This window comes from Epinephelus fuscoguttatus, linkage group LG18 (assembly GCF_011397635.1).
Source record: "Epinephelus fuscoguttatus linkage group LG18, E.fuscoguttatus.final_Chr_v1".
Taxonomy (NCBI): domain Eukaryota; kingdom Metazoa; phylum Chordata; class Actinopteri; order Perciformes; family Serranidae; genus Epinephelus; species Epinephelus fuscoguttatus.
Window position 1 is genome coordinate 20,296,396 of NC_064769.1, and position 16,123 is coordinate 20,312,518.

Below are 16,123 nucleotides of genomic sequence, written 5' to 3' on the forward strand. Positions count from 1 at the left end.
AATGTATTAACACATGAACTTTATTATAAAAAAGTGACTAGAAAAGGCTGATTGACAAGATCACAACTGTTTTGTATTTGTCAGTGTTTCTCACATTAAAGGGTGAAAGATCAGAGAAGCGTGTTCCCTTTAAACAGAGTAAACCTCCATATATCCTTCTGAAAATTTTAAATCTGCTTGTCATGATCCAGCAAAAATGACTGAAATTAGAGCTCGGTTATTCACTAAAAATCTGTCCCCATAAACTTAAAACCGTTCAGTAACATGCTTTCTTGTTTCCAGTCAAAACAAAGACGCATTCAAGTTTAGTGTATTTAAAATATGACCCTCCAGCAGATCATACAATGCAAACTTCATTGTCATAGATGTCTGTAATTTTTAATTAATTATCAATGTCTCCAAGTGTCCCCAAGCCTTAATTGCACTTATAAGACTCTTAAGCATAATTAAACAAACAGGAAATGTAATCTTGCACATCTGTTAATGTACAGAATTCACGTTTAGCCGCAGCTATGACAGAAAAATGTCCTCTGCATAAATTCAGATTCTTAAAAAATACTGGCTTTACATTAGGAAATAACCTGAAATGCAAAATATTTCAGAAGCATAGAAAATTAAAAGTCCTCTGATTTCTGGGCAGCGCTGTCACAGTAACAGTCCAGTAGTAACGACACACACACACACCCATCTGTTTGATATGTGCGATCCAGCAATTCAGCACATTATCTCTGGTCCCAGCGACGGCTTTAAAGTTCTCCGTGACCGACTTCATCTTTTAGCCTTTCGTCCTGGTTGGCTTCTGCCTCGGGTGCTTTCATGTTGGCGAAGGCGACTTCTCTGGTCAGCTGCTCGATGGGAGGGAGACCCACCGCCAGGTTTCTCATGGCGATGGCTGTCATCAAGAATCTGGGGGGGGAGGGGGCAGAGTTAATGCAGTACATTGACATTGCATGAATTTTCTGTGTAAACCTGGCATGTTACTGTGCTGTTGGAGGACACACTCACCCTCTCCGTATCGTGTAGTACTTCTTTACTGCGAAGCGCTCCAGCCGCTCTAGCACACCAGCCTCCCTGCGTTTCTTCACCTCCTTCATGCGGCGCTGCCTCTTCAGGAACAGCTGCACAATGGGGTCGGTGGCGTTGACCTCCGCCCCTTCATTGTCTGCAGCGACAAGAGGCTGCAGCTCAGGAGGAAGAGGCTCCGTTTCTGTGGGAAGAGACCGTCCAAGGCAGTCAGCACCAGAGTCAGAGCCACTCTGATCTGTGAGGTTGTTTCTATATAGTTAAGATAACCTAGCCTTCATTGTGTTAAAGGGTAACTTGGGTATTTTTCAACATGGACACTATTTTCCCAGGTTTTTTTGTCAACGTGACTAATGGGAACAACCACTTTAAAAAGTGGTCCAGTATACTGTGAGAGCACTGCAGCCAGCAACGTCATAACAGGTTGCGTTGTAACCACCTGGGGCATTTGTCCACTATAAGTGCTTCTTTTTGCCACTAACGGGCTCAGATGATAATTATACGTAAATGTCTGAAAGCATTATGGAAAGGATCCTTTAGAGAATGACCTTTTGTTAAAGAGCAAGATCCCCTTTGTTTACCCAGAAACAGTCCTGAAATCGCCATCACCAAACCCACCAGACTCCATTTAAATAAACAGTAATTTTAGCATCTATAGAGCCAGCATATTTTCACGTCTAACTAGGTGAATTAAGGTTTTTTTTCCAAACAAACCAGAGATTGTGATCGTTGGAACAGTGGAGAGATGAATTAAGACAGTTTTAAGTGTTTTATTTTGTTTATGCAACTTTGAATTAAGTGTGTTTTACCTTGATAAAATTTCCGTTTTTTTTAAATGGAGTCTGGTGGGTTTGGTGATAGCAATTTTGGGGCTTTTTCTGTTTCAACAAAGGATCTCACTCTGTACCAAAAAGGTCTATCTCTGTAGTGATTCTTTCCATAATGTTGTCAGATACTTAAAACAATCTGAGCCTGTCTGTGCCAAAAACTGCCAAAAACTGGATTATTGCCCATTAACATTTCTCTTGTCATCTCCATTAGTCACCTAGTTACCCTTAAGTTACCCTCAAACTGCCTGACATTTACCTGTCCCATTGCGAATGCGCTCCTGAAGCTCCAACAACTTGGTGAAGTTCTGCTGTAGTGCCGACTCTGTGGTGTTGACGTAGATGTACATGTAGCAAGACGGGTCTTCAGACACTGTGTACACCTTATGGTAAGCCCCAGCAGGTACCTACACACACACGCACACACACATTATTGTAAATTCTTGAGTGTGTCCTGGTTGAACAATGTAATGTTAATGGTGATGATGGTGTGTTGCTGTACCTTTATCTGCTCACCAGGCTGAAGAGTGTAGTTCTTCTTCTCCTCTACTATCTCAACGTTCACTTTGCCCTGCAACACACTGATGCTGGTGTTGCCAAGATCTTCACTTACAAAGTTTTCTAAGTGGAGACCTAAAAGGTGACATACTGCCAGTTAGCACAAAGTGTAGCACCAAGAATTAATGAAGCTAAACAAAACAACAAACAAGAAATATAACTATGCTTTTCCGACTAATCGAAAGATAAGATAAGGAGAGATTTGTAACCTGGGAAATCAGCGATAAAGACAATCTCGGTCTGATTGTCCAAACTGCCCTCAATCTCCTGAAACTTGGTCCTCCAGGGTGAGAGGTCCACCAGCAGAGGCATCAGCCATGTGTTTGGTCGGAAAGGTGACCAGTCCGCCCTCACAATGTCCACACGCGGATCAAAGATCCTTAGAGAAAAAAGCCCAGAGCACATTTAAAAACACACACTCCTACTACTGTTAGTTTAAAGTTATTTTTTGAAATCATTATTAATTTGATACGTCTGAAGTAATTACATTAATAGCATCTTTTTCCCTCTCGTACCTTTGCTGGAAGCGTTCATTGATGGACACCCAGATGTCAAAGTAGATTTCCGGGTCAGTGATATTATATCGGGGCAGGAACGCATGGAGGCATGTGGCATACTGCTTCAGCATGTCTCCGTGATCCTTCCATCGACGGCTTTGTGTGAAAACCTTCAGAACACAGACAGTGTGGTTATTAATTCATAAGTAGTCAGCTAACCTGAAATTAAGAGAGTCACAGTCTCAAAGGTGAAGTCAGGAAAGTGGTGTAAATAGTTTTTCTTCAACATGTAACAGGTGCAAAACTTAAGCTATACTATGCAGGATTTTCCCAAAGATCAATGTACAGACTCATACATAAGTAATTCCTCATAATATTTAGTAATGACCAATAGAAGTGTGTGGCAGTGCATTTCTCTGCCCTGTGCCTGCATTCCCTAAATTTCTTCTTAGGCCTTGTCCACATGGACATGGGTATTTTTGGAAATGGGGTGTTTCCCTCCTTCGTTCTCATATACATTCCTCTCCAACCACATGGTTATAAAATAAAATTTAAAAAAAATAAAATAAAAAAAGACCAAATGAAAATGCAAAAACTCATCTGAAGCACTGTCAAGAACACATCACACCAAGAGGCAGTGATGTAACTATAACCCTTAAGACACGCAAAGAAGAAGTTCACCAATCAGCAGCCTAAAAAAGCTTATAAGTGTACCTGGAGCAATGACCTCTGTCCTTCACTATAGTGGAATAGAAACTGTACATTTATGTATAAAAGGTTAGAGCCATCACTATTTTGGTCACGTCCGCTACTGCACGAAACACCACCTCATTTGTGATGCCTCACAACAGAGATATCAAAGCACACTGACGTTACAAGTTTTGCAGAATAAAGCGGACAAAGCTTGTTCGAAAGTTGAATCTGGAATTTGCTGTGACTTTCACTGGTGAGCTCAGATGGAGAGGATGGTGATGGAGGGCAAAACTGAGTTGGCCTGTTTTCTGTTTAACAGGTAGCTACAGTCAGGTCCATAATTATTTGGACAATGATACAGTTGTCATCATTTTGGCTCTGTACACCACCACAATGGGTTTTAAATGAAACAATGAATACCTGCTTAAAGTGCAGACTCTCAGCTTTCATTTAAGGCTTTTTTCAAAAATGTAGTATGAACCGTGTAGGAATTACAACCATTTCTTCACACAGTCCCCCGACTTTAAGGGCTCATAAGTATTTGGACAAACTAACATAATCATCAATTAAACAGTCAGTTTTAATACTTGGTTGCAAATCCTTTGCAGTCAATGACTGCCTCAAGTGTTGGACACATAGACATCCCCAGATGCTGGGTTTCTTCCCTGGTGATGCTCTGCCAGCCCTTTACTGCAGCCGTCTGCACTTCCTGCTTGTGTTTTGCCCTCAGTTTTGGCTTCAGCAAGAGAAACGCATGCTCAATTGGATTCAGGTCAGATGATATGACTTGGCCATTGCAGAACATTCCACTTCTTTGCCTTAAAAATGTCTTTGGTTGCTTTTGCAGTATGCTTCAGGTCAATGTCCAACTGCACTGCAAAGCATCGTCCAATGAGTTTTGAAGCATTTAGTTGAATCTGAGCAGATAATGTAGCCCCAAACACTTCAGCTTTCATCCTGCTGCTCTTGTAAGCAAGACAAGACTTCACTAGAATAAATACAGAGGGTTTATCACAAGATGCAAACCATTGGTTAGCCTTAGAAATGGAAGGCCAGATTAGAGTTTGTCAAAAACCATTTAAAAAGCCTGTACAGTTGTGGAACAGCATACTATGGACAGATAAGACAAAGATCAACTACCAGAATGATGGGAAGACAAGAGAAGGAAGAAGGGAAGGAACTGCTCATGATCCAAAGCACACCACCTCATCAGTGAAGCATGGTGGAGGTACTGTAATGTCATGGCCATGCATGGCTGCCAGTGGAGCTGGTTCTCTTGTATTTATTGATGATGTGACTGCTGACAAGAGCAGCAGGATGAAAGCTGAAGTGTTTGGGGCACCATTATCTGCTCAGATTCAACCAAATGCTTCAAAACTCATTGGACGATGCTTTGCAGTGCAGATGGACATTGACCTGAAGCATACTGCAAAAGCAACCAAAGACATTTTTAAGGCAAAGAAGTGGAATGTTCTGCAATGGCCAAGTCATATCATCTGACCTGAATCCAACTGAGCATGCGTTTCTCTTGCTGAAGCCAAAACTGAAGCCAAAACACCAAAAACACAAGCAGGAATTGCAGACGGCTGCAGTAAAGGGCTGGCAGAGCATCACCAGGGAAGAAACCCAGCATCTGGTGATGTCTATGTGTCCAACACTCCAGGCAGTCATTGACTGTAAAGGATTTGCAACCAAGTATTAAAACTGACTGTTTAATTGATGATTATGTTAGTTTGTCCAAATACTTATGAGCCCTTAAAGTTGGGGGACTGTGTGAAGAAATGGTTGTAATTCCTACACGGTTCATACTACATTTTTGAAAAAAGCCTTAAATGAAAGCTGAGAGTCTGCACTTTAAGCAGGTATTCATTGTTTCATTTAAAACCCATTGTGGTGGTGTACAGAGCCAAAATGATGACAACTGTATCATTGTCCAAATAATTATGGACCTGACTGTAAGTTAGCTTGCTGAAGTACCGTCTTCTCCATTACAACAAATGTCGCGGTCCTACAATAGTAGCTTGCAGTGTGCGATACAAGCAGTGCAGAGAGGAGAGGCCAAGTCTACAATAACAATTCCTGCATAGTACGCCCTAACCTTAAATTGTTCTATCGTGAAATGACTGATGGGTCCATTTTACCTGACATGCCTGTGCATATGTACTCTACATCATGATTATCTGTGCTGCACTGACCTACCATTCAGACAAACCGAATGTCGTTCTCGCATACTCTTTCTCTGGTGTTTCCCTTGTCACTCACCCCTGGGTTCAGATATCCAATTTCCCCAGTTTTTGCATCTTTGTAGGTGATCTTCACATGCTGATGGCTGCGGGAGTGAACCATCATGTCCCACGAGTAGCCGTACAAACCATTGGTCCAGTTGTTGTAACCCTGCAGAAAAACTTTATATTAGGATAATTCCATGCAAATAAAATCACACTGTAAAAGATCTGTCACTCTTCAACCACTTTTTGATAAATCAGTATATAGGTATGTCACCATAACTACCGGTACATAATCAACTTAGTGAGGCCAGCAGTAACTATTGAGGTTGTGTCAATATATCCTATATCACACTGCCCTTGTTTTTATATATATGTGTGTGTGTGTGTGTGTGTGTGTGTGTGTGTGTGTGTCTTTTTTAGATTATTTTGGGGGCTTTTATTATTTATTATAGAGGAGCTTAGGAGTGACAGGAAAGGAAGAGTAGAGAGGGCAAAGGGCAAAGGCCCTCAGGTTGGAATCAAATCCAGGCTGCTGCCAAGGCCTACTGCACGTTCTACCAGATGAGTTAGAGGTCACCTGTATTTGAGTGTTTGTTTACTTAAAATAGTCACCAACATTTTAGCCAACATGCTTCCAGACTAAACAGCAGGGTTTTCCCAACAATTAGAAGACTTGGGCACAGTGCCTACGCAATTTTTTCACCATGCCAAAACCGAATGATCAGAAAGAAAAACTACTCTGAGACATGTTTTGCTGTCAATTCAAGCCAAGCTGCTTCTGTCCTCTTGTCTCAGCTCTCTGTGTCTCACACATTCTCACATTTTTATGTCTTAATTATTGTAGATATTTTAATATTTTTGTCTCCTTGGAGGGGTGTACTGGCATTATTATGCTATTGTTTTATCATTATGTCTGTGGCATAAAATGCTCTTAAAATGGCAGTACTATCATTTAATGCAGTTATTTCTGGGACAATATCTCATCCACCAAAAGTAGTTCTCATGGCAGACCAATCAGTGTATGAACCAACACTTTAAATTTGTAAATAACCAAAAGAAAAGTGTCCACATCAGAGACTGGCTGATGAGTATCTACTTCGTTAGGTCTTTCACCATCCTGCTGACAGCACCAATCTGAGCTCTTGTTTGCTGTTGATCAATGACTGTTTACTCTGATTGAGCAACTGTCAGTGCGGCGACTCAGAGAAGGTTTCTACTGACAGCAAAGTACAATCTTCGTAAACACAGTTTCTACGTGTGGAGAAAGTGCTGGAAGACTATTATGCAACTATTCATTACTGGATCAAGTCAGCCGTGAAAGTCTTTTTGGATCTTTAATGTTGAAACAGACGGGGCAGGCACACGTACCTGTGTGATGAAATGCGAGTACGGCAGGAAGAACTGTTCAGTTATGTAGATTAAAGTGAAAATGGTGGCCAGCTTGTGCTTAAGTCTCATTTTGGAAGCTTTGGGGGCAGGTGGAGTCTCCTGGCGCTCGCTGCTGGTGCTTTGAACCTCTTTGTAAACACAAGAAGGGCTGGGTTGAGGGTCCGGGGAGGTGAGTGGCAACACAGCCCTGAGGAATGCTGGAAAGCGCCCAAAGAATCTTCTCGGCCAGTCTGGGTAGCAGAAGAGGGGACTGGTGGCCAGCATTGTGTAGGAGAACATCCCTGTGGAGCATTAACATTCTCAATAAGATGAAGTTAAAGTGAAACCCCTCAAATTAAAGGCAGAGTTTTAAGAGTCATGATGATTTTAACGAAGACTCACCGATGCTGAAGAGCTGAGAGTTCATACAGTGGAAGTAGCTGACGAAGAAAATCCCATAAGGTCGCGTGACGTCAAAAAACAGCAGGTAGCCGGCGGTCAGATCCAGAACAAGACCGCCTCCGTGCACCACCAGCAGGCTCACCAACTCCACAGGGAGAATCACTCTGAAAAATAATGAGTGGTACAGACAGATCAGAGTGGGAGTACTGCGATACATGAGTCAGTGATAAACGGCTTTGAGCTGCTGAATAACACCTACTTGAAAGGATCAAACAACCAGTGGTGAGCCAGGTATGACATCGAGTATCCCTCCACCCAATCAGCGTCCAACTTTTTGACTCCAGCAATGAAGTATACAATGAATATCTTTAGGAACAAAAAACATTGACATTACTCAATCACTCAACAATTCAAGATAAAAAATAGACAGTATTAGCAGTTAGAAGTCATTAGTTCACAAACCTGTGTCCTCAACAAGGTGTAATTCCACAGAGGCACGTGAGCGTTTCTTATAGATGGCCTCCGCAATCCATCAATGGACCTACACATAGACACAGGAATTAAATGTCTCTCTCTCTGTTGAGCTCACACATGCTGTGTGCAGGGCAGAAGTGTACAGATCATCTCACCAGTATCTGTTGCCATCCATGAGTGTGAGCTGAAACCCGATGAGGCCATACAGGTACGAGTGATTGTTCCAGGTTGTTTTGTCCAGGAAGAAGATGTACCAGTACGTTGAGAGGAACATGAGGCAGGACAGACGGTAGAAACAGCCAAGCATGATGCCCACAGCGCCTTCGATGAGAAACACAAGTTCAGTTAATAAATAATCTTAATTACCATTGATAAGCCAGACACACAACTTACAGTGTAACAAAAATTCTTTAGCACAGCAGCGGTCAAAATACTCTTTGCCCCCCTGGGATCAAACACCTTACAACAACAGTGATCTTCCCGTATACCTGAGCCCAAGATACCTGCACCGCAGCACCCAATGTGCGCACACGGTGAATAACAATTAACATCTGGTTAATTAAACAACATTCGCCTCCTATGAAGGCATTCAGAGGTTGATCTATACTAGGGACTCCTTAGGATACCACGGGATATCTGGCTTTTTCAACCCCTTGTCTTTCTAGCAGTCCACTGAACGCAGTACTAAATTTAGGCAAAGTCAAACAAAATTCTATAAAAACCACAGACGGACTATGAGAGAAGGGGCCCCTAGGCACAGATATGTAAAAGGCCCCACCACCTCTCCTACATAGAAGCAAGACACCCAGACTTTGTAATGGTTTTGTCTCTTTTTAAAAAAATATTTTTGTGTCTCTGTTGTCGTTATGCATCTTTTTGTGGTTTAGTGTCTTCTTGTGTTAGTTTTGCCTCTCTTTGTTGTCGCTTTGTGTCTCTTTGAAGTAAATTTGTTTCTTTTTTGGCCATTTTGAGTCTCTTCCTGGTCAGTAGATATGAATTTGAGTGACATTTCGCACGAGGAGGCCAGGGGGGCCCTTGACTCTTTGGGCCCCTGGGCCTGTGCTCAGTAGGCCTGTTCAGTAATCCATCCACGATAAAAACATATGCAAAGTTATCACAAAGTATAGTGATTGAACTCGCAACAAAATGGAAAATCAGTAAGTACAATTTACATTGTAACATGTACAATTATATGTTAAATTAAATTAAATTAAATTAATCTCGGGGTAATAATGGACTCAGACTTGAACTTTAACAGCCACATCAAATCAATAACATCAGCAGCTTTTTACCATCTAAAAAACATTGCCAAAATCAAAGGTATAGTGTCTAAGCCTGACTTGGAGAGACTTATCCATGCATTTGTCTCTAGTAGGTTAGACTACTGTAACAGCCTGCTCACTGGCCTCTCCAAACGGGCTGTAAGACAGCTGCAGTACATCCAGAATGCTGCTGCTCGGGTCCTGACCAGAACCAGGAAGTACGAGCACATTAGTCCTGTGCTCAGGTCTCTACACTGGCTTCCTGTGGCTCAGAGAATAGACTTTAAAGCAGCTCTGCTTGTGTACAAGTCTATCCACGGCCTAGCACCAAAGTACATCTCTGACATGTTAGTGCCATATGAACCATCTCGTACTCTGAGGACCTCAGGGACCGGCCTCCTGCTGGTGCCCAGAGTCAGGACTAAACATGGGGAATCAGGATTCCAGTTTTATGCAGCTAAAATCTGGAACAGTCTTTCTGAAGATGTGAGACAGGCCTCTACTCTGACAATGTTCAAATCTAGGCTCAAAACAGCTCTATTTCACTGTGCATATGACTGAAAGGATCTTATCTGCACTCTTCTCTTTTAAAGTTCATTTTATAATGATTATTTACGTTTTTATTTTGTATTGTGATTTTAATGCATTTTCTTGTTCTGTAAAGCACTTTGAATTGCTTTGTGTATGAATTGTGCTCTACAAATAAACTTGCCTTGCCTATGTTCTAGATCTGAACATATCATGTTGGTTTATTTTGTCTGAGATGATTATTGCCACTTTATACATGTCCTGGATTATTAAGTATACTGTTAAAAAAATCTAATTTATTAATTTCACATGACAAATATTATAAAGTACTTAAGTACCACATGAAAAAAACAAACTGTGTCACTGTAGCCGAGGCTACAAAAACAATCATGCTGCGATTATTTTTGACAGATGTGAGTTGCGATTTTAGCAGAAATGGTCATATTTGCATTAAATATTCACCCAAAAAAAAAAGATGACTTAATGCTATTTGCTGAGGTCTGGATGAAACAAGCATGTTCCCTTACATATGAAATATGATTTGTAGGCAGGTGCATTTCTGTAGCACCACAATGCTTCAATCATAATGGTATGTTGTGACACATTTTACCTTTATCAAAAAATTGCAGCACCTGCAATTTGGATATTGCACTTGGCCATACTGCAATTTCAATACAATTCTACTATCTGTGCAGCCCTGACTGTTGCCACAATATCTTAATAGATGGTTTAATGCTGGAAATGTCAGTAATGTGAAATATTGACCAAAACATTTAGTGGTGTTGAAATTCCTCTGTGTTGTGAAATCAAGGTGAACTTTTAGTAGAGACAGATGTTGCCTGATACTGGAGGTGTTGAGAATAAGAGTAGAACATGGATTTGTGTATCCACTTGGTAAAGTACTAGGTTTATAACCCTAATGATTTTTCATCAGTGTTTATTTACTTTTATTGACGCTGTGTCCTGCTCTCTGTTTGCATTCTCACTGTGGTGAAGGCCATATTTGCATTCTTTGCGAGACTCAAACAAATCTTGCATGAGTTAATTGGCTTGGCGGGAAAATAAAAGTGGAAAATTGCAGGTCTGGTATGTGTGCTTTCATCTTCACTGCAGACAGCCTCCCTACAGAGGCCATCTCCAATAAAACGCCTGCATCCGCTTAGACACAAAGGAAGCCCCAGCAGACACTGAAGTGTGAGCATTTCAACCTGTAACCTTTTGGACATGAGCTTATAATGATAGAAACTTACCGAGGAACATGATGACATACATCAGATACATCCAATCCAGCGGCAGTGGCTGTAAGAAATTGAAGAGGGGAAAGCGACACACAGGGGCACCATCCAGGTACTTATAGTCCAGGTGACTGAGGCCACGCTCCTGAGTGACGTCGATGGCCATCAGCAAACCTGCATGACAGACACAGAAAAGTAATAAGTGAAGAAGGAGAAATCACACTCAGCAGGCAGTCTAGGTTGAGCTAACGGCATCTTAACTTACCAAACAAGCAGCGGAAGATGCCCAGGGCTGCAGGGTCAGTGGGACGGTTCAAGAGGGTCACCAGGCTGTGCCAGGAGGTCAGATCCTCCTTCTTGAACCCAAAGATCTTCTCCATCTTGCTTTGAGTCTGTGGTGCATCTTTTTCAGGGGCTGCATCTTTCTTAGGAGCTGCAGCCTGCTTTGTAGATTGTTGCTCTCCATCACTGCCCACAAGAGCAGCTAGAGGGTGAACAGGAACATGAAGGTGATACGTTACACATTCACGTCTGCTTATATGTGTTACATTAACGCACATCTTTCTGGACGACTGTCTCTTCTTTTTATTTATAATACTGAGAGCGACCTACATCTTTTAATTTAAACTGTTACATTTTGCACATTTTAAATAGTATTTGTATATATATTTTTGTGTATTTTTTTCTATTCAATATTCATGTTTCTTGCCTATGCATCAAAACACCAGAGCAAAGTCCTTGTATGTGAAAGCCTATTTGGCAATAAACTGGATTCTGATGTAGTATTTTCTAGGACAAAGAGCAAGATAATGTGTATTAATCACTATGTCAACGAAATTACTGTGCTCTATTTATGGAACATGCATGATTTTGAGCTCTTATTTACATACCAAACACAGCTTTAGTGGTTACAGCCTCTCCTTGGTCTAACTAATTATCACATTAGCTAAACAACAACACACCACTACACCGCTAACAACAGCCTCACCTGCAGTTGCGTCTCGCGCCTCCATGCTGCTAAATATTCGGGGTAAAACAGATTTAATTTTGGGGACAGGGGGGTCAGGAAAGTCCGGTCTCTGCTCTCCCTGCCCCAGATGGAAGTCTGCTGCCTGGTCACGTCTGTGAAAGGGGACAAAGTTACGTGTCACAGTCCTACACACTCGGGCTAGTCAGGGCAGGCAGAGGAGGTGGATGTAGGGAGGGAATGGAATGTTGTGAAAGAGCTGCTCGTCGTTCATTGGCTGATTCTTCCAAAGGATACGCCCACTCAGGGAGAACCACATATGTCATATCCTGCTGGAAGGTGCATGTGTTTTAGACAAAAAAGGAAAAAATATATTTTACAGAGTACCATTTATAATAATAATAATAATAATAATAATAATAATAATAATAATAATAATAATAATAATAATAATAAACTTAATTAATATTAAATATATAAGAAAAATATACAAAAATTCTGTAATTTAAAAGAACTAAAAAGTTTTGAATAATCCGTAAATATTAACATTTATCTTTTATATATTATGTTCAATTTATGTGGGAATCAGGTAATATTTCATTTTTTGTGCCACATTTTCCCCTCCCTTTTAATCCTTCTTTCCCCTGAAAATAAAAAATAAATAAATATAATAATAATAATAATACTAAATAAAAATAATAAAATTAGTAATTACTACTACTACTAATATAATAATCATTCTAATAATTATTTTTATTCTTAATATTATTAATATTGTTATTATTATACATTAATGAAAAATAATTAATTTTAGAATAAATAACTTAGACTAGAAAGTAAAATAAGATCATAAAAATATGGAGAAAAAAAGAAATACCCCCCCCCCCCCCAAAAAAAATCTATCTTAAAAAAAAAAGAAACGTTTTGAATAATCTTTAAAATAAATATTAGAAATCAAAAGTATCTTTTGTTTATTATATATAATTTATGGCAGAAATAGATCACATTTTGATCTGCTTCTCCCTTGAAAAGAACAAAAATTCATGAAAGTAAACATCTTATGTTAAAAAAATACATAACAATCATTATTAAACTAAAAAAGGGGGGAAAATTTTAATCGTCTCCACAGAATTTCTCATAATCTCTGCAAGTTTCTTTGCATCAATAAGTTTGTCTGAGCTATCTTACAGCTGCATGGGCAGAGGCACAGGCTGGAGGTGTCTTGTATTTAAGCAGAGGGCAAACTGTGTCACACTGATAAACATCAGTGTTGTTTGCTGCATATTGTGTTTTCACAATCACAATTTACCACACATCCACATCTTGTGATTCTTCTTGTGACTCAGTTCCTGCAGTATTTCAAGCCGCTGTCATGACTGTAGTACCACAGGATACCACTGGAGGGCAGTCGTACATTCTGTTTGACAGCAGGTTTTGGAGTGAAGGTAGTGCTGTGAGGGATTTACTCTCCGAATTTTAGGAAGTGACCAGTCACAGTATTACAGACAGGTGGCAGTGGCAGAGCTGATGATGTTAAATGCTGTTTACTTTGCAGCTAATAGAGGCAGGGAATAAAGGGCAACTCTATGATGCCTTGATGAGTTACCATTTTGTAAAACAACTCAGGTGTGTCTATCTTTACATTGTAAATGTTTCTCAAATTTCTCTCCAGAGTTGTGTGACCTACGGAAATGTACATGTTACTATTATATAATAACCCTTTAAAAAAATCATTGCTGCCACATAAATCATTAATCAGTTGTACATAGCTGGATCTGGACTTGATGAAGCCATTTTGTGTACAGATAGGTATTTATTGAATAGGGGTTTTGGATGCTGATTAATAGTGCAGAATCCCCTCTTTCACAGTGGCAGAAGATCAAAGTTTTTATTGTTTCTTTAGGGTTTAGAAGGTGACCACCTCACTCTGCCGAGTCTCAATTGTTTGCATCAGCTGGTGGTAGGATTTGTTGTGGTCATTGCAGATGCTTGTAGACCAGACACTATCCAGCTCAGGTATTATCTTAGCCTCCATTCAGAGTGGTTTGCCTACCTGGGTGGGTTAGTCAGATGAGAGAAAGGCTGTGAGAGGATTTGAAGTGGTCTGAATGAGCAAAACAAGACAGACCTTTGTGCACTGGTTGCCTTGGATGCACTGACGCTGTCTCACGCTGACAGACTAGGTGTACATAATAACAGCTTTCAACATCACAAGGAAGCTTGCTGTGTCAGGCACATCCGACTGTTTTCATTAGTGTGCAATTTGGCTGTAATTGTAGGGGAAATGGAGACAAAGCTCTGAGCTCAGTTGGGATATACTTAGCTATGTTTACTTTACAAACAACTTCCTGAAAAGTTTTCTTGCAAGATTTTTTTTTCCTGATTTAAACCCATATGAATAATCACACATTATTCACTAGTTATTGGAAACTTTCTTTTCTTTTTCTTCATCCAGGTCAAGGAGATCTTGATCTCAGTGAGCAAACCTAATGAAATAAAGGTGATATATGCAGTATATAAGCAGTAAAACCTGGCCAGGGATGGAGGTTGCAAACTGGTCTTGGCCAGAAATCCCACCTGCAATACATCTGTAACCTGTAACAATGTTTTTTTGCATTGTGCCTGACAAATAAACTAATAAATAAAATTAAAATTTAGACAAGAAAAAGCGTACGTTTTCTCTAAGTGGACACTCTTTGTGCATTTAGTCCTTCTAAGGCAAGCACAGGAGCTAAGTGTTGCCGGAGCCCACAGGAACGATGCTCTGTGATGCTTTTTTTTCTCAGAGTGAGGATAAGCATGTTAAGTATGTGCTGTTCACATAACTGCGTTGAAATTAATAGATATAAAAACAGCCCCACCTTTTAGTAGGCTGCCAGATCTGTGTGGTAGGTACCCCAACAGAGGGGTGACCAAAAATAGGGACGGTACAGAGCGGTTACATTGGTACCATACAGAACTTTTCACAGTGGAAACGGAAACAGAATGACAGCCTACTGGGCATGATTTTCACCAGTGGCTGTTCTAACCTTTCTGCTTTCAATATAGATCTACCTCAGATCCTCAGACATTGGTCTCCTAACTGTGCCCATGATCCAAAATAAATTTGGATCATTATGGCCCCACTCTCTGGAACAGACTGCCCAATGATCCGAGATTCTCTGCAACTGTGTCATCCTTTAAAGTCAAGCTTAAGACCTACCTATTCGCAGGCCTATGAACAGTTAGTGCCTCTGTCTCTCTTTTGGGGATGTGTAATTTGGGTATGTCTGTGCGGGTGGGTGGGCTGCGGATGAATTACTCTTAAGACTTAATTTGTTTTTATTCACACATGTTGTGTGTAGAAGCGCATTGAGATTACTTTGTATGAAAAGTAAACACTGTCGCCTCACAGCAAGAGGGATCCTGGTTCAATTTTAGGAGGGAGCCCTTTTGCGCAGAGTCTGCATGCTCCCCCTATATCAGCGTGGGTTTTCTCCAGGTGCTCCAGCTTTCTCCCACAGTCCAGAGACATGCAGGTGACTCTAAATTGCCCGTAGGTGTGAATGTGAGTGTGAATGATTGTCTGTCTCTATGTGTCAGCCCTGTGATAGTCTGGAGACCTGTCCAGGGTGTACCCCACCTCTCACCCAATGTCAGCTGGTTTAGGCTGCAGCCCCCCCATGACCCTCAAGAGGATAAACGGTTACGAAAATGGATTAATGGATGATTGATTTGATCTAAACATATCCTGAAGATTTCCTATTAAATCAATCTAAAACAAAAGACAAAATGAAACAAACTCGCATTTGATAGCCTCAAAATCATATGCCTATGTGGTTAAATCATCATTTTCCTCTCAAATTTTTAGTGCATTAGGCTAAGGCATCAGAGTCAGCATGTGAGACTAGTCATTGTTGATGTGGCACTGCCCTTTGGACTCACAAGAAACCAGATAGACCAGTCAGTAGGGTTCTAATCTCTCAAGACAGATTCTGCAATTTACATTGTAGAAATGTAAAGGAAGAATTTTTTTTTCTTTTTCTTTTTTTTACCGATGGATTTCCAGATTGGTAAGGTTC

At 40.6% G+C, this 16,123-nt stretch overlaps 1 protein-coding gene across 1 annotated transcript; it reads right to left on the reverse strand.

Annotated features, from left to right (window-relative positions):
- Window positions 1-2: 2 nt before the first annotated feature.
- ggcx (gamma-glutamyl carboxylase) lies at window positions 3-12,303 on the reverse strand. The gene is made up of 15 exons (XM_049603758.1): window positions 12,084-12,303; window positions 11,361-11,579; window positions 11,111-11,269; window positions 8,226-8,391; window positions 8,059-8,137; window positions 7,856-7,962; window positions 7,597-7,760; window positions 7,195-7,496; window positions 5,861-5,992; window positions 2,924-3,075; window positions 2,618-2,787; window positions 2,353-2,483; window positions 2,110-2,257; window positions 1,006-1,207; window positions 3-906 (listed from the first exon to the last, which is right to left on the reverse strand). The coding sequence occupies exons 1-15, from the start codon at window positions 12,106-12,108 to the stop codon at window positions 747-749; spliced, it is 2,316 nt and encodes a 771-aa protein (XP_049459715.1). The 5' UTR covers window positions 12,109-12,303; the 3' UTR covers window positions 3-746.
- Window positions 12,304-16,123: the final 3,820 nt, after the last annotated feature.

Bases quoted from the DNA above. Each gene is read 5' to 3' on its own strand.
- ggcx (XM_049603758.1), bottom strand. From the start codon at position 12,108: ATGGAGGCGCGAGACGCAACTGCAG. The intron at 8,392-11,110 runs GTAAGTTTCTAT...TTCTCATCGAAG, and splicing joins GTATGTCATCATGTTCCTCG to GCGCTGTGGGCATCATGCTT. The intron at 3,076-5,860 runs GTGAGTGACAAG...TGTGTTCTGAAG, and splicing joins TTGGATATCTGAACCCAGGG to GTTTTCACACAAAGCCGTCG.